Raw genomic sequence first — 23681 nt, forward strand, 5'->3', positions numbered from 1 at the left:
GGGTTTGAATCCGGGGTTTGAATCCGGGAGTTTGGCTGCAGAGTCTGTGCTCTTAGCCGCCTCCATGCATTGTGCCTCCTTACTGATCACACTGTTACGATGTCAGATCCCCTCCTGTCCACCACCAGGATCTTGCTCCCCTCCCTGCCCTGGTCATCATGCCTGTGACCTTCCCTCTCTCCGGAGTGTTTATTCAAATCGTCAGTCCAGGTGGCTTTCCCCAAGCCATTGGCCCTCTGGAGCCAGACATCAAGGAGGATATGGGATGAGGAGAGAGCATTTGTCACAGCAGTCCTATGACTTGTGAAAGGAAGGGTTGAACTAATGGTTTCTAAGGTCCTTTCTAATCCTGGCATTCAGAAATTCTGAGTTCTTGAATGCCTGCTGTCCCCCAGAGCAGGGGGTACAACTCGGAGAGAGCTGGAAGGCAAGGGATGATGCTATTTCTAGGACAGGATATTTGCTCTGATCTGAACATTTTTAAGGATGTTTTAAAGAATGCAAGCAAAGTGGCAGCATCCTGGTTGTAAAGAAATTTTTAAGGATTTAAGAAATTAAAGGATTTTTTTTTAATTATAAGAATTGAAGAAATTAAAGAATTTTAAGAAAATGCAGGCAAGTTGGCATGATCCTGGTTTGCCAGAGCAAGGGGTGGGGCCTGAAGTAAGATGACTGTAATGACGCAAGAGCCTTCCAAGCCCACTGTACCTACCCCCGAACCCAGTCTCTGGCACGAGCGTTCTTCACGGACAGTCATTGAAGGAGTTTGAATAGGGAGGTGAAAATGAATTGAATGGGGAAACAAGGGAGGCCAGAAGAGCAGCTGGAAACCTGCTATAGTGGTCCAGGCAGGGGCGGGGCTAGCTCTGGAGGTGGGCTTGGCAGGCCCTGCTGTTCAGTACTTGGCGGTGGGGGTGAAGAGCAGCACTGGTCAGTGCTGATGCCCAGATTTCTGACTCAGACAACTCGGTGGTCCATTCGCTGAGAGAGCGAGGTGCAGGTCCTGAGTGCAGATGTAGACACGAAGAGCTTTATCAAGCCTGAGTCCGGAGTTTACATCAGAGGTCCAGACTAGAGATAAAAATTTGAGAGTCATTGACCTAAGAGTGAAATGTGCAGACGTGGGAGTGGACCACTTGTGTAGGGGAGAGGAGGGCCTTGGGAAAACCTCCACTTTTAAGGCATGGGCAGAAGAGGTGCCCACATGGAAAGCCAGGAACGGGCCGTCGGAGAAGCAGGAAGGACTCAACGCTTTCACAGAGTGAAGCATCTGGCTCTTGAATGTGTTATGAAAAATGTAGAATCATAATTTATAACCCACATTAGAGTTGCCAATTTTTATCGTTATGTGAGAGGTTTTTAAGATGTGTATCGACATTCACTGATGGCAGATTATAAGAGCTATTTATCACTGGAGATTTGACTCTCTGGGCTGTTCTTAACTCATGTAATTTTTTAAATGCATTGATCTCTCTCCCACTGTTTTCCCTTGCGATGTAGTTGCTGGGTGTCCCTAGAAGGTGTGAGGCCTGGAAAAAGCTGATGAAACAGCCCTCATATGTTGTACCCCCAGAGTGTTCTCTTGATTAAAGTAAAGACATTTTATGCCCCAGTTACGCTTATCCCATCTGGGTGTGACTTTCCATCCAGTTGGGCTGATTTCAACTCTGGCCTCTCCCTCTTTCCCCAAATCAATTTGCTGGTCTTTGTGATGCCTTGCATAGCTGTATGTCCTATATACCTGAAGATTCTCCATACTGCCTTGCAAGCAGGCACTGTTAATCAGCTCCATTTTATAGACATGGAAACACATAGAGAGGAGGAGTAGTCTGTGCTTTACCTCAGGGGTTGCCCATTGTCTAGTCCACTTGGGCTGCTGTAACAACTATAGACCACAGTTCTGGAGGCTGGGAAGTCCAAGATCAAGGCACCAGCAGATGTAGAGTCTGGTGAAAACCTGCTTCCTAGTTCATAGACAGCTGTCTTCTCACTGTCCTCACATGGCAGAAGAGGCAAGGGATCGCTTTTATAAGGGCGCTAATCCTATGCATGAGGGCTCCGCGCTCATGACCTAATCACCTCCCGATGCCCCACCACACTGGGGGTTAGGATTTCAACATGTACATGGGGGACGGGACACAAACATTCAGACTGTAACACGCACTCATCAGAATCACCGGGAAAGCTTTGGAACACGATTCCTGGTTCCCAGATGGTTAACGTGGCCCACCCAAGGGCTGGTAATATTTGGAAAGCACTGCCCCTCTCCACACTAGATTTGGATATGTTGGTAGAAAAATAACAAGAATGAGGACTTTCTGAGTATCTAAATCAGGGATCAGAAAAGTTACTTTGTAAAGGGCCAGAAAGTAAATATTTTCAGCTTTGCAGGCCATATGGTCTTCCGTTGCAGCTGCTCAACTCTGCCATTGTGTTGCGAAAGCAGCTGTAAACAATAGCTAAACAAGTAGATATGGCTGGATTTGAACCACGGGCCATAGTTTACCTCCTCTGATCTAGATAGTTTTGTGCATGATGATCAGATAAGCAATTGAATTTGCCACTCTCCAGGGCATATTTGAACTTGTGTAAGAATATGCTACAAGCAGATACAGTCCATTCAAGATGTATCAGAGCAGAATTGTATCCAGCCACTCATACAAAGACCTCTAAGACATTAGCTTGAACAAATTAGAGGTGAATATTTCTCTTTTGTTTAAAAAAAGAAAGTTTTGAATCAGTAGTCTAGTATTTGGTGTGGTGACTCCATAATGTCATCAGAGACCCATGGTCCTTCTAGCGTTCTACTTCCATTCTCAGGATCACCTCATGATCAAAAAATGACTGCTGCAGCTCCCGTCTTCACATCTGTGTTTGAGAAAGAAAGAAAAGGACAGAGAGAAGAGTAAAAAGACACTTGTCAGCTGAGTCAGCTCTCTCCTAAGAGCTTTCTTACATCTCATTAGCCACTCTTATCTGCAAGGGACACAGGAAAATGCAATGAAATTTTTTTTTGCTTTCTGAACACATTGCTATCCCCAGAAATATTGGAGGGAAATGGATACTGAGTGGGCAGCTAGCACTTGCTGTGACGTGGGAGGACCCAAAGAATGCCCCAAATGAGCTGCGTTAAAGTCCCGTGAGTTCTGCTGCGTTTATTTGCTAACGGATCCATCATGTCTCAGTCTCTGGAGACTGAATGCCTGAAGTCCCTCTTCTCCACAATTAGCCAGGCCTTTCCAGATGCTTCTGGGGTCTAATGTATCCTTCACTGTTATAAAGCAAATCCTTGCATAACTGTGTTAGCAGTCCTATTAGTCATCATACTACTGCTTGAACCCCTAGTGCCAAGAAACCTTTTGAGACATACCTTTTCCTCTCTGCGCAGCCTTGGCTGCTATAAAGTTCTTTCCTAATGAAATCTGTCTTTCTCTAGTTTCTGTCTGCTGGAAGTTTGTCTCCTGGAATCATCCAGGACACATCATCTTGGTCTTTCCTCTTCCTCATTATAGCCTTCCCAGGAATTCAGAGATCTCTACCTTCTCCATCTTGACACTCAGGGTATCGCTCTCCAATGTCTTCCATTTTCCTTCTGATAATTTGTTTGCAAATCAGCGCCTAGGGCCTGTGCTTCTAAACTTTAAAGTGTGTATGAACCACTGGGGGTTCTGGTTAAAATGCAGATTCTGAATCAGTGCACCTGGGGTGGAGCCTGAGATGTTGCATTTCTACCATCTTACCACGTGATGCCGATGCTTCTGGTCCGCGGACCACACTTTGAGTAGCAAGTGATCTGGGCCTTTCTGAACCTATTTCAGTTCATCTTTTAACAGGTGGCAACCAAAACCTAACTAAGTTGGTGTGGTCGATTTAGAATAGAGCAAGACTTGTCAACCTCTTTATTCTAGAAGTTAAACTATACCTTTTAATGAGGTCTAAATAGTACATAGGCTCTTTTGGTGGCCCTTTCACATTATTCACTTAGCTTGAATTTACTAAAATCCATAAGTCTTTGTCCCACAGGCCATTGCTGTGCCGTATTTCCCTCACCTAATACTTACAGTGTTGGCTTTTTGGATTATATTGTAAAATCTGACACTGATCTTTTAAAATTTCATCATGTTACATTAAACTCATTCCTTAGGCCAGTTGAGATCACTTGATGTCTGTCATTCAGTGTATTTACTGTCTCTTTGTTAGAAGCTTGGGGGCTTCTAACAAACTTGATAGGCCTCTTTTTCTCCATCTAATTCCACTGGAAACTTCCATCCATTGATTGGAATTCTTTAGTTTAAATTATCCTTCCTTCATCGTGTTCACAAGAATATTGTGAGAGACATTGATGGTTGCCTTACCAAAGTTCAAATGCATGATGTCTGCATTTGGGGATACAGGGTGGTTTTTATGTAGAGGCAGAATTTATCATTCATATTAGAGATGCCTACTTTTATGGTTAAAGAGATTTTAAGATGTGTATTGACATTCGCTGATTGCAGATTACAATAGCTATTTATCATCAGAGACTTCACTCTCTGGGTTATTCTTAACTCACGTAATTTTTTTAAAATGCATTGATCTCTCTCCCAGTTCTCTGTTTTGCCTTGAGACGTAGCTGCTGTGTGTGCCTGGAAGGTGTGAGGGCGTGTAAAAAAAAAGGAGGTGAAATAGCCCTTACATTTTATACCCCTAGAATGTTCTCTTGAGAGTCACATCTTGATTATAATAAAGAAGTTTCATGCCCCAAGTGTGTTCATCCATCTTGATGTGACCTTCCACCCAGTTGGGCTGATCTCAGCTCTGGCCCCCTCCTTTCCTCCCTCCCTCCCTCCCTCCCTCCCTCCCTTCCTTCCTTCCTTCCTTCCTTCCTTCCCTCCCGAGATTGATCCCGCCCCCTCCGCGTGCTGGTCTGTGTGATCCCAGGCACAGCTGCATGGCTTCTATGTCTGACTGTTCTCTGCACCACCTTGGGAGGAGGTGCTGTTAGCTCCGTTTTACAGAAGAGGAGACACATGGCCAACGAGGATGAATGGCCTCTCCCCCGCAATCTGTCACCATTACAACATGCATGTGACAAAAGTGTGAAAAATGCGTCTCTAAGATTCACTGGGCTGCCGATTTCTGCTGATACTAGAAAACTGATGTTCATGGATATGCAGCCTGCCTGATGGAGTCATTCTCTCGTGTACCCATTGGTACACTCAGTACACTGAGTCCCTCCTCCGTACTGGCGCTGGGCCTCCAGTGACACGGGAGGTGGGGTGTGGCCCTGCTCTCGCAGAGCTGGTTTTCCTGGGGGGAGCCTTGCCAGAATCCCACCCGTTTGTAATGAGAGCTTTAAGAGACATTTACATTTTCTTTCTCTTTCCTTTTCTCGGAAGGTCTACATCCGGATAAAAGACAATGAGTGGAACGTCTATCGGCGGTACACCGAGTTCAGGAGTTTGCACCACAAGTTACAGAACAAATACCCTCAAGTGAGGGCCTACAACTTCCCACCCAAAAAGGCCATTGGAAACAAGGTAGGTACCGTCACTGCCCGGGGCCAGGCAACTCTCCAACTGGTGCCTCTGTCTTCTCCTTCCGTTGGTGATTTAAACATATGTGCTCCTTTATTTAACTCAAAAAGTTGGCTAATATGAGAAAAAATAGGAATGAAGAAAACAGTCACCCATCATTCCGCCCGCCTAAAGACAGTCGCGTTATGTTTTGTCTGTGTCCATCCTCTCATTTCTCTAAGGCAGGGGCTGACAAACCTGTTCTGTTAAAAGGCCAGAGAGTAAATATTTTGGCTTTGCGCACCGTACCATTTCAGCCAAAAATACCCAGCTCTGCCATCATGGCAGCAGCTGCAGGCAGTATGGATGCACGTGGGTGCGTCTGTGTGCCAATAAAACTTTATTTTTAAGAAGAGGTGGCAGCTGGATCTGGCCTGTGGGGCATAGTTTGCCAGCTCCTATTCTGGACCAAAAAAAAAATGTTTTCTAATTTTTAATCCATGGTTGTCATGATATTTATTTGGACTTAAGAATATGGAGTTATTTCCCAGGCAGGGCTTTCTCAGAGGAGCTCCTTTTATTATTACTGCCTCATGAAGTTTAGTCATTGATAATGACCTAATTTGTTTCTGTGTATTCTCCAAGTACCCTGGAGAAAGGAGGCGCTTGCCCCGCGCATGCTTGCTGGTCGATTAGCGTTCATTCATTCATCCAGCCAGCATTTATTGAGCACCAGTTAAGTGTCACAGTGCAAGGGGCACCGAAGATGACAGCCGAGCCGGGCGTCGGGCCCCATTGTGTTGTCTGCCTCAGCCGGCCAGCATCGTTCTGCCCTCCATCACGTTTGCAGCCGTTCTCCATCATGGCTGCGCTCTGGATCACTTGGGAAGCTTTAAAAACTCTGAGACCTGCCCACCCCCCAGCCCCATCCTGAGTTCATTGGTCTGGAGTGAGGCCTGGGCACTGAGGGATTTAAAAGCTCTCCAGGTGGCTCCTGGATGCAGCCAAGCCGGAGAACCCCTGGCTTCCTGTCAAGTAGGAGACAGAGACATTTCATCAATTGCAGTGTGTTAACTAGCTTGGCAGGGGCAGTAGAATCAGATGAGGTACCGTGGACCCTTCTCAGGACCTGGGAGAAAACGGGCCTTGGATAGGAGGCATCGCTCTCCTCCTGTGGTTCTCAGAGTGTGGCTCCTGATGAGCAGTGTGGGCCTCACCTGGAGCTTGTTAGAAATACAGATTCTTAGGCTCCATCCCGCACCTGCTGGAATACAGGCTCTGCGGCTGGGGCCCAGCAGGGTGGGTTAACAAGCTCTCTGGGTGGTGCTGAAGCACAGGAAGTGAGGGGACCAAGCGCCATCACATTGAGAAAGCTTGTGCAGATTCCACTAGCCATGAACTTCCTAGTTTGTCTCTGGAAGAGGCGCCTTGCCTAGGATTTCCTACAGTCTTTATCATAGAAAACCCAGAGCAAGAGTTTCCATAATCCACTCCCCACGCTTGGGAATTCCAGAGAGAAAACTGTCATTGACCGTTCTGTTTACATCTTCAGAGATTTCTGTGTTTAAACCAGATTAGAAACCTGATCACATCAGGGTGTGCTGGAACATAATTTGAACAGTTATAAAGCAGGTTTATCTCAGGCCCAGAATAAACCTGTTGTTCTTTTTTTTTCTGTTGAAGAAAAGTAGAGTTGAGCCCATAAAAACAGAAGACTTAGAAATTCTATACTTGTTCATAGCAAGGAGTACAATAATTCTTATGAAAAGAGGTGGGGGGACTATATACTGATTTAATCTAATGACTTGCAGGCTCATACAGATCTTGGGACCCGTCCAGAATGTCTTAAAATGTCACAGAACAAAATTCTACATAACCAGCATATTATCCCTATAAGATGTTCTCATTTGCAGAGAGCATTACACGGAAGCAGCCCTTCCACGATACCTGCAGGGAACGCGGCCCGTCTGCGTCTCACTGAGGGAATTATACAAGGCTGAACTGGGGACATGTCTGTCTTTCACTGTGTTTTCACTTCCTATGGCTGCTGTAACAAATTCCCACACATTTAGTGGTCTAAAACAGTTCAGGTTTATTATCTAAAACTAGTCTCTCTGGGCTCCGATTAAGGCGCAGGCAGGGCTGCGTTCCTTCTGGAGGCTCCAGAGGAGCCTTGCCTTTTGCAACTTCTAGAGGCCCTTGGCTTGTGGCCCCCTTTGTCTTCAAAGCCGCAATCACATCACTCTGGTCTCTGCTTCTACCAAGATAGTCACATCTCCTTCTCTGACTCCTCTTCCTCTAATAAGGACCTTTGTGACCACAGTGCCCTCCCAGCCCCCTGCCCCTGATAATCTGTGATCATCTCCTACCTCAAGTTCTGCAAAGTCCCTTTTGCCATGTAAGGTAAGGTGCTCTCAGGCTCTGGGATTAGGATGCGGACACCTTTGGGACCCACACTTGCTGAATGATTTCTCTGCAGCCCAAAGGGACGCCCTCTCCACTCCTTCTCTCCTCAAGCCTTATAGTTACGCAAAACTTACTAAGACAATACAAAGTTGCCAAGAACAACACCAGTCCTAAGTATGTTGGTGTTTGAGGCTCAGGTTTAGTGAGATGAAACGTAAGCCTGAGGGGTAGGAGGGGCTTCCCGGAGTTCCGTGACTGAGAAAGAGTGTGAAGCAGTCCTGTCTCTGCTGTGCCAGGAGCAGGGACCGCGAGGGAGTTTCCCCTCTGAGGTGGGTCACCTGCAGCCCTGCTCCCCTGTCCTCCCATCCCTGTCAATCCGGGACTGACCTACAGCAGCAGTGAGTGGCCTTTTCGCCTGTGAAATCTGTATCAATAGGGCACCCAGGACAACCCTATTTGCAAATGAATGAGCTTGGCATTAAGGTACCATCTTGGTGGGTCTGGCCCAGTGATGACCGGCTCGTACACATGCACTGGCTGATTCTTAACTGGGTCTTTGGTCCTGTCCCGCATGGTCAGGGGCGGATCTGACAGCTTCCTCTCTTACTCAGGAATCTGACAGCTCAGAGCTGTCCTGGGGTCTCAGCCTCTTTTCTCGTCTGTGCGGCCCTTTAGCTTTTAATTGGCTGGTCGGGGTCCAACTGTAGTTTGATTCCCTCCACTCCCCCACACCCCATCCCCCACCAGAGTACACTTTGGCTGATGCCCAGGACAGATCTGAGGATCTGTCTGATTTTCAAGGGCAGGATGAGTCAGGATTCAGGACTTCAGCGCCCAACAGAGGCCAACGATGAACTCTTCTTTAGAGACCAAGCTTGCGCTGGCCACAACTGGGTCTGATTGCTCAGGGTACCTGCTTTGATACCCTGAGGGCAAATTTTCTAGAGAGCTTTGATTCTAAATTGACCCAGAAAAATGTACTACATCAAAATCTTTTCTTTGATTGGATCACTTCACCAGTGAAACGCTTGCCCACTTGGACCATTAAGGCACGTTGACACAACATCCTTGGGTGGATTGAGCTACATGCACCTTGTTGCTCTAAGCCTTGGATCCGTTAAATGATTGACTCCAGAATCCACAGTCCTGGACAGTATTCAAGGACATATTAAACATAGTGTAGCCTTTTAAAATTCATCAGAGGAGTATCTTTCTAGCCTGAATTTCTAGATATTTCCCCAGCTTTAGAAGTAAAATGTGATCTTAACCCCAGTTTGAACTTTTAAAAAATTGATTAAATTTACACATTTTATAGTTTCTGGAAGCAAAATTTGTCTTCACCAAATCATTTCTTTTACCTCCATATGCCACGTATGTGTTTAGTTATAAATGGGCAGGGTGCCCAGAGCACTTGCTAAAGATATTTCCATTCTTGCCCTGCCTACAGTCCCTTTCCCTCACTGTAGCCAGAGTGAGGTTTGTATAACATCAGTCAGATTGTATCACTGTTGATTAAAACCCACCAGCGGCACCAGTTAAATTCAGGACTCTTTGCTGTGGCCTGTGAGGCGTCCCCTGATAGGTCCCCCACTTCCTCCCCTACCTTATCTCGTGCCCCCCTCCTCTCCCTCTACAGACCCAGCCACTCTGACCTCCTAAGACTTCCATGGGATTCTCTGGCCTTTGCACCTGCTGTTCCCTCTGCCTGGAACAGCTTTTCCCCGTCTCTGCGTGGACAGCTCCTCCAGCTTGTGAGGTCTCAGCTCAGTTCCACTCCTCAGAGAGAAGCCTTCCCCAGCACCTTTGTCAGTGCCACTCTCTAGCCCATTACTCTGTTTTCATGTTCTCCCAGCCTCTCCTGCCACATATCATGAGTGGAAATGATTTCTCTGTGTACTTGAGTAGCGTCCATCTCTCTGCCCTGGAATGGAAGCTCAGGAAACGGGGCCTGGGTCTGTTTCTGTTCACTGCTCTCTCCAGCTCCTAGTATAGAATCTGACACACCAGAGACACTCGTGGCTTGAATGAATGAATAAATGAACAGAAATTAAATGGAAGTTTCCCTTTTACTTTCTTCTTTACTTCACTGGGTCTTGGCACAAATTCAAAAAAATCTGAATTCCAAAAGTGAGTAGAATAACTTGCAGGGTATCTTTGGAGGTTGTTCCCACTCCACTTTTGGCTGAATGTTTCTTGCAGAATGGGCAAGAGCCTGGCAAGCCTTTGCAGACAGGAAAGTGGGCTGCCTAGCAACCTGAGGGTGTGGGCTGGAGCTCGCTGTCCAAAAAGGACTTCGCCGGCGTGAGGGCTGAGGTGGAGGCCGTGTTTTTGATGTTGCTACTAAAAGTCTACGTTATTGCTCAGTGAGCAAATGAGAATTGAGGGACTGTCGTGCCTTCTTAGGATAATGGAGTCGGTCTCTGAAAGTTCATTTGGCGCTAAGGCAAGGCAAATCGCTTTCCCCCGGGCTGCAGATAATTCAACTTGTTGGAGAAATTATGCATTAAAACTCTCATTAAAAAGACATACACCAGTGTGCGGTGGAGGAACCGAGGGGCACTCGCTGAGCCGTGGAAAGCGCCTTTGCAGCTCCCGAGAGGCATAGATTGCGATGCAGCCCCAGGGATGATGGCAGGACCCCAGCCAGCAGTGGGAATGAGCAGGCATCTGGAGGAATGCGGAGGCTGATGAATTCTTCCACTTGGCAAACATGTTGCAAGTGCAGGGGTGTTCTGCTGGGTGTGGGGAGGCGAAGATGATTTAAATTACGGTCTCTGCCTTCACAAACTTCAGGTTCTTGTAGGGAGAAAAACTAGTGAATCCTGTGGGCTGGCGGAGGGTTCCAGTGCACTTGGAGAAGAGCGAGGAGGGGGAAGCAGAGCTGCTTGCTGCAGGAGGGAAAATGCTCGAAGGGCCAGCAGGAGCCCCGGTGCTGAATCTCACATGAGGGAGCAGGTGGGGACGCAGGCAGTTCAGGGGACGTCCTTCCGTCCTTGTGCCCGTTTCCTCAGTGCATCTGCATTAGGCTCCTATGGCTGCCTTAACAAACACCACAGACCTGGTGGCTTAGAGCAACACACATGTATTGTCTTGTAGTTCAGGAGATCAGAAGTCTGACACAGGTCTCACTGGGCTAAAGTCAAGGTGTTGGCCAGGTCGGTTCCTTCTGCGGGCTCCAGGGAAGAATCTGTTTCCTGGCCTTTTTGCAGCTTCTAGAGGCTTCCTGCATTCCTTGGCTTGTGGCCCCTTCTGCCTTCTTCCACGCTGCATCTCTCTGACCATTCTTCCATAGTCACATCTTCCACTGACCACAGCAGGGAAAGGTTCTCCACTTTTGAGATTAGATGTGGTCGATCATCTCCCCATCTCAAGGTCCCTAGTCACACCTTGCAAAGTCCCTTTTGCCATGTAAGATAATGTAGTCACAGGTCCTGGAGGTTAGGGTGAGAACATCTCTGGGGGAGGCATTATTTTGCCTACCTCGTGCCTCTTTCCTTGCCTGGAGTAAAAGAACATTACTGGTACCTCACTTTACAACTGGGGAAATGGAGACACAGAGAGGTGAAGTGACTTGTCCAAGGTCATCTCGCTCGGCAGTGTCAAGGCTGATGTGTGTGCCCAGGCAGACAGTCTGCAGAGCCCTAAGCCTTCACCCTCTCACCACAGGTCTGCTGCAGAGGACCCTGGAGGGTGGGTGAGTAGATTATTTAGCCATTGCCTAGTTGGTAGATATTTACATTGATTCCATAATTCAGTTTCTGAACCTCGTTGGTGTAGAAATCAAGGAGCAGGTGACACCGGGGCCCCCGGTTGCCTCTCCCTTCTGCTGAACCATGCAGGCCTCACATACCGCCTGCCCTCACTTCGGGACCATTTTTAGAGCCAGGAGCTGCTGCCTTCATAGTTGACCCGAAGGCTTATAAACTTTCCTGATAAACCTAAGTGTATGGAGACTCAGTCATTCATTCGTTTGTGTATGTATTCATTCTGCAGGACTTTGCCAACCCTGAGAGTTAAAAAAAAAAAAAAAAACGTTCTTGCTGGTTCACTAGCTGTGTGGCCTTGGGCAAGTTATCTGACCTCTCTGTGCCACACTTTCCCTTCTGTGTAACAGGGATGGTCATGGCACTTCCCTGCTAGTGATGTTATGAGGATTTAAGGTGGTAACGTTTCTAAAGTGCTCACAACTGGCTTGCATGTGATAAGTACTACGTATGGGCTTGTTAAAGGGGCATATGGTCTGGTTGTGAGATGGAGCAAGCAGACACATAAGCGCGTCCTTACTGTAGAGGATGCTGGGACCGTGAGCCTGAGCAGTGGACGAGCCTGACATAGGTGGTCCGTCCAGAACCTCCACACCCTGTGTTTCTGTGTACAGTAATGCCAGCAGCCATCCTGTGCCCGGCTTGTCATATATACTGGAGGCTCTGTATTCATTTTCTCATCATGAAGTTGTTGCCAAGCCCTGCAGAAAAATGTCTTATAGGTGAGGAAACCGGGCTCAGTTGCTGTAAACACACTGCCCAAGGTCCTGTGGCTCCTGTTAGGGATTGAGTCAGACTCGTTCTAATGGCACTGTGCCTCCTGGTCCAGAAGCCTCTAAACCCACACCCAAATCCAGGAGCTGGTACTGCAGGAAGTCACTGTTACCACAGGTTTCTCTGTGAAGATACAACATCTCACGGGATTCTGCCAGAAACACCCTCATGTGGAAGAAGATCCAGAAGGCAGTGCAGATACCGGCACCCAACTGGAACGGAGACACAAGGAGCTCAGACACCATCCCCTGAAGCTGAAGTTTTTCCAAGAGAAATTTAGGGGAGAAAAGAAACTCCAGCCGAATGAAGCCATAAATGCAAAGTTGTTTCTTATTTGACACTCTGCCAACCACTGTGTAAATAGTCCTGGTACTTAATGTATTAAACAAGAAGAAAAAAGAAATTGGGCTCATTATACATCACACATCTGTGTTTCTCTTTAATACAGTAAAGGCCTCTTAAGATATTTTCCAGGAGAGCAGTTGCCGAAGTCATCTTGCCAGAAAAATTGTCTCAGGAGGGAGACAGTGCTGAGCCCTAGACCTGGACTATGTATAAGTGTACATATGCAGATATGGATACATATTTAATGAGTGGGGGGTTCTTGGGAGGACTTTTCTATAACATCAAATTAAAATCCAATTTTAAAAATCAAGGTCAGGGCTTCCTTAGCGGTGCAGTGGTTAAGAATCTGCTTGCCAATGCAGGGGACACGGGTTCGGGCCCTGGTCCGGGAAGATCCCACATGCCGCGGAGCAACTGAGCCCATGCACCACAACTACTGAGCCTGCGCTCTAGAGCCCGCAAACCACAACTACTGAGCCCGCATGACACAACTACTGAAGCCCACGCGCTTAGAGCCCGTGCTCTGCAACAAAGACAAGACACCGCAATGAGACGCCCACACAACTGCAACGAAGAGTAGCCCCCTCTCACCGCAACTAGAGAAAGCCCGCGCACAGCAACAAAGACCCAACGCAACCAAAAATAAATAAATAAAATAAATAAATTTATTTTTTAAAAAATCAAGGTCATTTTATAAACGAATAATCCCGAGCCAGCAGCTAGAGGTGTATTTGCTGCTCTGGTCCCATCCCCCGTGTTTTCTGCATGTAGCATATGGAGAGTTTGATTCCAAGAGAATCATCTTGGTGGTCTCAGGTCACAGACCTTTCAGGTCCCACCTACTCCAGGAAGCCTTATCTGAACTCAGAGTGTTAGCCATCCTTCCTCTGGGTTCCTTTCCCAGGCTGCCTCTGGGCTGCCTGATGCACAGTCGTCTCCCCCACCCCCACCCCCACCCCCATTAGCCCATGGAATTAGAGAGCAGAACCAGGCCTCATGAGTCTTTGTCTTCTCAACATCTCACCCAGTGCCTGGCGCATAGTAGGTGCTGAGTTAAACATGTTTGATGAACAAATGAACTCAAGCTACATAGAAATCGGTGTGTGACATCAGCGTTGTACGACTTCCAATTCCCTTTCTCCTCAGTTCCCTTCATCACTTAACACTTACAGCTCTTTGATAATTACTCCTAGAAAGATTCTCAGGCCCTACCTGCCAGCTGGATATAGACCCAACACAATATTTGCAGGGGGGTCTACAGTGACGTTGCATTAGCCGTACCGTGTGACACACCTGGGCTGTGGCCTCCCCCCCTTCCCCAGTTCACCAGCCAGAATGGGTCAGCTCCCCCTTACTCATCTCTGGTGAGGCCCCTGATGCAGCAGTGTGGGACCCATTGGTTTGGAAATTGACATGAATTATAACACACTTATAATGCCAGGACTCACTCCTGGGCATTAAGTGTTGCCTCAAATATTTCTGGGGCTGTTAAATAACTTGTACATCATTATTTAACTTCTCCTTCTAGCTCTGAAGGCCTTCTGAATATACTTAACCCACGTTATATCTGCTTTTTCCCCCTCACATTTTTGGACAACTGCTTAAAAATTACAACTCGGAAGAGTACTTCTCAGCTTTTACTCACGTCTCCAATAAGTGAGAATAATCGCTACCTTCCCCTTCAGCACTCCCACTAACATTTGAGAACTGTGTATTGCGATCTTGGTTCATCTTTAGCAAGCCGGGGAAAAAACAGCTTTAATTTCTCAAGTTGTTGCCATTTTAGTTTTGTCCCCATTACCAGGTCTCTGGGATCAGAATCCTTCATGTATGTAGGAAGCCATCCATTTCCCCTTGACTTTCTGTGCAGCTCCACGGGCCATGGGCATTTTTAGAAGCCATGCAATTTAGCTTCTAAATTGCCAGAGGCCAAGGGGTTAAGCATGTGGGCTGTGGCGTCTCACTGGCCGCAGTTCAGACCCCGTCTCTGGCACACACTGGCTGCGTGACCTCGGGCAAGCCTGTGACTCAGTTGTCTCAGCTGTCACATGGGGTGAGGGTGCTTACAGCACAGGCTCCCATGATGATCCAATGAGATGCTGCCAGTTAGCTGTTAGCACAACACCTCAAGTGCTATCTTGAAATAATAGGTCTACAGAGAATCCTCACTAATTTGGTTGCCATTCTTTTGTAACCTGTGATGACTCAGACATATGCATGCTGGGTTCTTCTTTCTTCCCTTCTCTCTCCTTCCTCTCCCTCTTCATTTCTCTTATTGTTGTGGTGGTGGGTTTTGTTGTTGTTGTTGTTATTTTTTAAATTGAGGTATAATATACCTCCAATCTTAAGTGTATAGCTTGATGGATTTTCACAAAATGAACACACCTATGCTAACAACACGGAGACCAAGAAATAGGCTGTTAGCTCAACCCCAAGCCTCCTCGTCACTCTCCCCACAGGGGTGGCCACTCTCCCGATTTCTAGTACCATAGATTCGTTTTGCCTGGTTTAGGACTTGACATCAATGGGATCATAGACTCTGTCCTCCTTTTTGTCTGGCTTTTTTCTCTCAGCATCACATCTGTAAGACTCATCCGTGCTCTTGCAAGGAGCAGTCATTTATTTTTTAATTGCTGTGTAGTATTCCATTGTATGAGTAAGTCACATTGTATAAATTCCATTGAGAATATTCCATTGTATGAATATATCACAACGTTTTTTAAAATGAGGTTAGACCTCTTTTTTTTTTTTTTTTAATTTATTTATGGCTGTGTCGGGTCTTCGTTTCTGTGCGAGGGCTTTCTCTAGTTGTGGCAAGCGGGGGTCACTCTTCATCGCGGTGCGCGGGCCTCTCACTGTCGCGGCCTCTCCTGTTGCGGAGCACAGGCTCCAGACGCGCAGGCTCAGTAATTGTGGCTCACGGGCCCAGTTGCTCCGTGGCATGTGGGATCGTCCCAGACCAGGGCTCAAACCCATGTCCCCTGCATTGGCAGGCAGATTCTCAACCACTGCGCCACCAGGGAAGCCCCACAACGTTTTTTAATCTTTGACTGTTGGTGGATATTTGTGTGGCTTCCAGTCTGGCTCAGTTACACGTAGTGCTGTAATTAACATTCTTATATGTAGATGTCTTCTGGTGGAGATCAGCCCTGATTTCTGTGGGTCTATACTTAGGAATGGAATTGCTGGGTCAGAGGATGGGCATATGTTCCACTTCAGGAGATAACTGCCAGAGAGTTTCCCAGAGTGGTGATATTTAGTTTGTTTATGATTTTCCTTACTCAAACAGTGTTGCAGTGAGCATCCTTCTATATCTCCTGGCACACGTGTTTTAGACTGATAGGTGATGTACCTTGAGTGAGATTGCCGGCTCATAGGGCATGCTTGTCTTCAACCTCCCTAGCTGTTGCCAAATTGTGCTCCCAGGTGGTGGCACCAAGTGTTCCCTCCCAACCAGGTGGATGAGAATTCCCATTGTTTTCAACAACACTTGGCATTGTTACACTTGTAATTTATGTTTTGTCAACACAATGGGAACAAGATGGTACCTACCTTGTCATGGTTTTCACATATTTGCCTGATTACTGATAAGGTTGATGATCTGTTCATGATTTTTGGCCCTTCATATCTCCTCTTCCCTTTCTTGCCTGTTTATATCCTTTGGTCATTTTTCCACTGGAATTCTTGTATCTTCCTTATTGGTTTCTATGATCTTTTTATGTTTTCTGGATGCCACCCTTTGTGCATTCTTTTTTTTTTCTTTTGGCTGTGCTGGGTCTTTGTTGCTGCATGTGGGCTTTCTCTAGTTGCAGCGAGTGGGGGCTACTCTTCGTTGTGGTACATGGGCTTCTCATTGTGGTGGTTTCTCTTGTTGCGGAGCATGGGCTCTAGGCGCACGGGCTTCAGTAGTTGTGGCACGTGGGCTCAGTAGTTGCGGCACGTGGGCTCAGTAGTTGCGGCACGTGGGCTCAGTAGTTGCAGCTCACTGGCTCTAGAGCACCAGCTCAGTAGTTGTGGCGCATGGGTTTAGTTGCCCTGCAGCATGTGGGATCTTCCCAGACCAGGGATCGAACCCCTGTCCCCTGCATTGGCAGGTGTATTCTTAACAACTGGACCACCAGGGAAGTCCCTTTGTGCATTATTTTAAAAAGATACAACTCTTGTCTTCATCTCCAAGAAGCCTCTCTCGCTACCCTCACAGTAGAGCCCACCACCTCTTCTTCCTCCCTGTGCTTCCCGCGTGCTTGGCACCCGTTTCCTTCACAGCCCCCATAATGCTTTAGTGCGTACACATGTTTACACGTCTGCTTCCTCACTGGTCCAGTTTCCCAGAGGAGCAACGACTTCTCATCAGACTCTATACAACACACCAAGACACTAGCATGAAGTCCGCTATCAGTAGAGGCTGGATCAGGTGTATGTGTATGTGTGGAGGGGTGTGTCGTGTGTGTGTCTGTGTGTGGTTATTTGCACGAGGGAACATGAGGCCCCAGGTTACATTCTTTAATGTGCACCCAGGGTCAACCCCTCCACAGCTCCTCTCCCTGAGATGGGGTCCAGAAAGCCTTGAGTGTCTGAGAAGTGTTGGACACAACTTCCTTTGCGTCTCTGGGGAGCTGGTCTTCTCTACTACTACGCTAAGGTTAGCCACCTCCTTGGAACTTTCTCGTCATTACTTTCTCAGCTCTTCTGCCTTCCGTGGGAAGCGAAGTTCTTTTTGTATTGAGTTTAGAAACTTTTTTGCGTTAAGTGCCTGATCCTCATAGGCCCATGAAAAGGGAACTGTTTTGTATTATAAAGGCTTTGATGCTGGCTTTTAGCTCTCCCTCGTGACCTGGGCAGCCTTATTCGTAGCAGCGGGAGATAGACAAGCCCTCCTTCACATCAGCATCCATCTTACTAAGAACAGCAGCTATTCACTGAGCACTAACTCCATCCAGGCCTGGTGCTGAGGACTTGGCCTGCACACTTTCATCTAATCCTCTCAGTGTCCTGGTGGCCGAGGAACTGTTATCCCTGCCCCACCTCATGTCACTGTGCATGTCTCCCTCTTAGATCCTGAACCCTCAAGCTCTTCCATGCCTCAGGGCCTTTGCACATACAGTTCCTCTAGAATACTCCATCCCCCACCCTTCCTATGACTGGTCTTTTGCATCTGTCAGCCCTCAGCTTAAATTCTACCTCCTCAGGGAACCCTTTCCCAGCTACCCAGAATAAATGCTCTCCCTTACCATTAGGGGCTTTGTCAGCCCAATGTTTTGGTTTTTTTTTTTCCCTTTGTAGCATCTGTACATTTTATAACTATAGTGATTTGTTTAAACATGGTGTATGTGTGGAGGGGTGTGTGTGTGTGTGTGTGTGTGTGTGTGTGTGTGTGTGTGTGTGTGTGTGTGTGTTGGGGAGAAAGCCATTTAGGAATTTTAAGCAGAGGAAGAAAGATGGGGCATGTGCTCCCTGGGTCACCAGCCTGCCTCTCTTCTCTCGCTTCTGGTCTCTGAAGGCTTTTGAACTTGTCATCCCTGGAAGTTCAGGGCAGACTCCTTGAAGAAGATAATTTTTCATGTAAGGTTTGAAGAATTAAGTAGAGAGGAAAGGGAAGGGCACTCAGTCAGGGGAAAGCGAAGGTACAGAAGCATGAAAAATTGATGGGTTCAGGCATGTGTTGGATCCTTTATGTCCTGGTGCTCCAGCCCCTCACGTGGACAGTGTAGGGATCCAGTGATGACTTCAGCCTTGGATGAAGTCCAGGTGAGCAAGAAGCACAGTAATATTAGGACCCTGGGCCATGTGCTTTCTCAACACCTTGGATCTGCCCCTTCCTGTTATCTCTGGAATCTCTGACTTTGGAGAACGGGAAAACAACCACTCAGGGGAGTAGAGCAGACTGGAAATAGCCAAGACCCTGAGAAGTCTAAGGGTTCTTGTCAGAGATGCCCTTAATGTAAAACAAATAAATGGAAAGCTTCATTAATTTCCAGATAAACATTCCTTCACTCTTTCATTTCACAGATCTTTATTGTGTATCTATGGTACACCAAGTCTTACGGCTACTGAGGTGAATGAGATGTGTTTCTTGCCCTCAGGGAGCTCACAGTTTTGTAGGGCAATTGGTAGATCACCCCGTCCCCAGTAAGTGCTATGGGGAAGGTTAAATCCAGGGTTTTGTGGGCGCAAAGGGGAGAGTACATCATCTAGGATGCTTTTCCCTGCAAGTGATAGAAACCAAAATCAAACTATTTTTAGTTTAAAAAGAGGTCTCGTTGGCTTCTGTAACTGAGAAGTTGAGGTCTGACTTGAGGAATGGCTGGATTCGGGAGCTCAGTGACATCATCAGAGGTCAGTACTTTGGCCAGTCATTTTCTCTTTTGCTGTCTTGCTTCTAATCTGTCTGCCTATCTGTTTCTCTTGCTTCTTATCTGTCTGCCTATCTGTTTCTCTCTCCATCTGCTTTTTTTCTGAGTTGGCTGCATTTTCAGGCAGGCTCCCCTCTCATGGCAAAGATAGTCACACACCTCTAGGCTTTCTCTATATCACCTTAACAGCTCAGGCAGAAAGAGTAAATCTCTTTTCAGTGTTCTGGTCTCAGCACTGATGCTCATTGGCCCAGTGAGTGCCACTGGGGACTCACTGAGTCCTGTGCCTACTCCAGGGTCAATAATAATGACTGTGATTGGCCAGGTCATGTGCTCAGCCTTGAGTCAAGGGGTGGAATCAATCCCATCCCAACCCCATGATCTGAGAGTGTGAAAAGGTTGATTTCCCAGGGGACGATTATAGCACTGTCACCAGGAGAAAAGGGCATGGGTGGTGTGTGTAGGCAAAACAGCAAGGGGGGGGGGGACCAGCCTGGGGGAGAAGGGAAAGAGGGAGATCAGAGAAGTTTCAGAACAGAGCCTTGAAGGATGAACAGGATCCAGCTGTTGAGTGAGGTGGGGAATTCCAGGCAAAGGAAACAGCACTTTGGAAGGCAGAGCTCATGGAGCAGCTTGACTCCTCAGGCTTCTTGGGAAGCAGTGTGGAGGATGAGTAGCAGGAGACACTGGCCCAGAGGACTGCACAGAGGTCTACAGACTTATTGAGAGGAGCATCATGCATTCACTCATTCATTCAACAGCTCTTTCTTGAGCACCTACTATGTGCCAGCCACTGAGGCTAAACAGATAAGGGCCCTGCTTGCATAGGGCTTAACATTTCGGGGGGTGGGGAGAAGGGGATGAAGAGGGAAGACAGATGATGTACACTTAAACAAACATACGGATAATTTCTGATGATCTCTTAATAACATACTCAGTAGAAGAGATTTAACACTAGAACTGTCCTGGAAAGGTTACCCAGGTCATAGGAGATATTAAGTTATGAACTGAACAGTATGGAATTTCTTTGGCCTGCAGCTAAAAAACAAAAACAAAGAAATAAATTTTTTTGCCCACTGCTGCCAACCAAAGTAAAATTACTCCGTTCCCTTTAAAAGACAGGGGTAAAAATAGAGAGGTAGTAGGTTTTCAGCTAGCAATGGACTATCATTTGGGCTTGACCTGCTGCTGCTTGACGTTCAAAGCAGCTCAGCGCACTGGGTAACGGATCCATAGTTCGTTTTAGACAGGTGCATAAGTCTTTGGGGGAAGCTAGAAAAATGAGCCAGCCAGGCAGCCCTGGCGTTCTGCTTCATCCTCATTTCCGCCTTTTATCCTCTCCCCTCGTCCTCTGTTCATTCTGGCCTCTTAACAGTGGGGAATCCCCACGGAAAGTGCAGACTGGAGTTTCCCACAGGCATTCTTCAAACTAGAGCATCAAATAAGGAATGGTTTTGCTGTCTGGGGCCTTTCCCTCAGTAATACCATTAGTGTTCAGGCAGGTCTGGAGAGCTGTAAATCATGTCTTTCACCATTGCTTCGGGGACTGTTGCAGATGCCTCAAATGCATTGATTTTGGAAATAATTGGGCATAACTGTTTTCCCTTTTCCCTTAGTTTAGGCGTCACTGCTGTGCACCAGATGACCGATGGTGTGCCAATACAGCCGGTAACCAAGCAGGGCAAAAGATGGCTGCACCTTTTCAGATTCTCAAACAAAGTGGGAAATTACTGCCTCCCAGCGATCCCCTAAGTCTGTGTTTAGTCCACTTTGCGTGGCACTGGTCAGCACCACGGAGAGTTCCACCGTGGTTGTCATTTGTCTGATGGTTTCCCACCTTGGATGTGTATGTGAATCCTTGGGTTTAAACAGATTCAGATGCTCAGACCACACTTCAGGCCTACGGAATTAGAATCTCTAAGGGTGAAGCCCTAGAATCTGTATTTTTGAAAAATCCTTGGAAAGTGCTGACACAGCTGGTCTGCAGATCAGTGATGGGGGTGCCACTGGCCAGAGGCCCAGGAAGAGGAAATAAGCTGCTCGAGGTAACATGATGAGGTATTCAGAGAGCCAGGACTGGAACTTCTGATGAGTCCGTTTCCCCTTTGTGGCTTCAGCAGGCTCGCTTACTCTCAACCTTGTGTTTCTGTGCCAGGGTTTCCATCCAATATCTGGCTTGAGATTAACGATATCAAATAGGACCTCAAAAGATGGTTTCAAATTCTGTCTCATATCTATTTTTTTCTAAAGATCTTGCCACTTAAAGTGTGTTTTTTGCACCACTGAGATCACCTCACCTGGGAGCCTGTTAAAAATGTGGAAACCCAGCCCCCCCACCCCCAGGTCCAATTGACTCAGAATCTGCATGTTTAACGGGCTTGCCAGGTGAGTTGATACACACCGAAGTTCGAGAAGCAGTGTTCCAGGGTTTTGGCTGTTCACTGTCTGACCTGGATGCTTCCAGCAGGGCTCTTCACCACTCCTTCCTGTTCCCCTCCAGGGGGAAGGTCGCTGCTCAAGCTGTCAGATGCGCAGGCTCTGAGCCACACCTGTCAGTGGGCAGAGTCACCATGTGTTAAGCTGGTGCATCAGGTTGTACCTGTGTCCAGCCTCGACCTCCCAGGTTGAAACAGGAAGCTCCCTAGAAGCAAGCCGGCTCAGTCCCTTGCTGCTTTTTCCTTCTTCTTAGGTGATATTCACTCATATTCATTAAGTAATTGTGTTTAAGTCAGTAGGGAAAGACGTGGTCCCTGCCCTTGTGGAACTTTTAGTTTAGCAGAGGCAGACATTAACGAACAAACCTATAAAGAAAGATACTTTCAAGTGCTTTGAATGAGCTTTTATGTAGGAACAGCACAGAGAGCTATAACAGAGAAGATCTGATTTAGTCAAGGGGTCCGGGTAGGAACATTTAAAGTGAAATAAAGGGGGCCGTGTAGCAGTTAGCTGGGAAACAATCCAGAAAGCCCACTCCAGGCAGAGGCAGCGGCAAACGCAGGCCTGCAGGCAGCTCTATCCTGGGGACTGGGTCAGAGTCTCTTCTCTTCTAAGCTCATTTGGCTTTTCCTCTCTTTGGGCTGGACAGATTCTAGTTCTTGGTGAAAACTTAGGGTCTCTGTTGTCTCCAGGCTCAGGACTGCCTGACCCGGGCTGAAAATGTGTTCCGTATCGACATGCAAGGTTTGCAACCAAGGCCTCAAGCTCAAAATCAAGTCCAACTCAGCCTTTGGGCCTTTATCTCCCTTGGGTCTCTGGGGTGGTGGGAGTGAGAGGTGGTGGAGGAGAGCATGGGTCTGGGGTCCCCTGAGTTTGAACTTGAGTCTGAACCCTGATATACTGGTGTAAACCAGCATGTCACCTCGCTGTGCCTTGGTGTCCTCAAGTACTGGCATCTCCCTCCTGAGGTTGCTGCCAGGGTTAAGGGAGGTAACAGCACAGGCTAAGAACATGCCTGGCCCACAGTGAGCTCAGAAACTGCTGGTGGTGGTTGGTACTAGGCCGTCTCCTGGGTCTCCTGGCCACACTGCCCTCTTAATGCCATTCCCCTATACCTCCCCACTCTCATCCCCTCCCCACAGTGGGCAGGGCACCATTCCCAGCCCCATTTTACAGAGGGGAGACTGGCTCAGAGTGGCCTGCTCGAGGGCTCAGCCTGATCTAGCCCAGGAGTTCTTATCCTAGTGTCTGAGGACAAAATCCAGGTGATCAGTGAACAAGGATCACACTTTATTTTCACTACTATCTCACTGACATGTGAACTTAGGCCACAAGCTGTAACGGTGGTTGTGGTATCTGTGACTTTGTCCCCAATAGGAATCAGTCATGTGTATTTCCCTATCACGTGACAGTTGCTGCAGATGGCTCACTATCCTAAAGCTCATTCATCATCACTTTGAAGGCAGTGATTAGACCTGCCATTAGATCTTGTTATTAATGCCCCAGCAAAGAAACACTTGCACTGATTTGTCACAATCGTGATAGCTGTGCCTAAAATATAAAAGCTGAGCTTTTCTGACTAATCCTATGTATCTTGTTTCGGGAATTTAAAAACACATTTCTGACAAAGGGATGGTGGGCTTCACCAAGGCCGTTCAGAGAGCCCTGCCAGGGCCCCTCCCTCGCGTCCCCAGGGTCTCTCTCCACCACACCCCGTGGCTCCTGGCCCTGGCAGAGGGCTGCCACCCACCCTGCTCTTTCTTTCCAGGCTCTCCTCCCTATTCCTTGCCCACCAGGTTCCTTTTTTGTACAGGCAGGTGCTGGATAAACAATAGGGTGGGAAAACTTGTTGGAAATAGCACAGCTCATGTTTATTTTTCAGCAGCTGAGTTACAGAGCCCTGGCCTGGGTGCAGTCTAGGTGGGGAAGACGTCTTTGGCTAAAAAGAGGTGCTGTGAGGTTGATGAGGGCTGCTGTGAGCAAGAGGCGGAGGATTTCTGGAGAAGCCTGGGCACCGCGAGGGTGGAGGGGTTGGGTGGGAAGCCCAGCGAAGGAGAGTTCTGTGACCTGAACAGCGAGCGGAGGGTGTCAAGGGAGAGCCACGGCTT

At 47.6% G+C, this 23681-nt stretch overlaps 1 protein-coding gene across 4 annotated transcripts in view; it reads left to right on the forward strand.

Annotated features, from left to right (window-relative positions):
• The window catches only part of SNX29 (sorting nexin 29), a 569335-nt gene that overhangs the window by 470054 nt on the left and 75600 nt on the right, over positions 1–23681 (forward strand). For all 4 annotated transcript variants that reach the window (XM_036826193.1, XM_036826192.1, XM_036826194.1 and 1 more), the window contains one exon: positions 5379–5519. In XM_036826193.1, the coding sequence (XP_036682088.1) occupies positions 5379–5519 (141 nt within the window). The remainder of the gene's footprint in view (positions 1–5378; positions 5520–23681) is intronic.

Source organism: Balaenoptera musculus, chromosome 15, assembly GCF_009873245.2.
Source record: "Balaenoptera musculus isolate JJ_BM4_2016_0621 chromosome 15, mBalMus1.pri.v3, whole genome shotgun sequence".
NCBI lineage: Eukaryota > Metazoa > Chordata > Mammalia > Artiodactyla > Balaenopteridae > Balaenoptera > Balaenoptera musculus.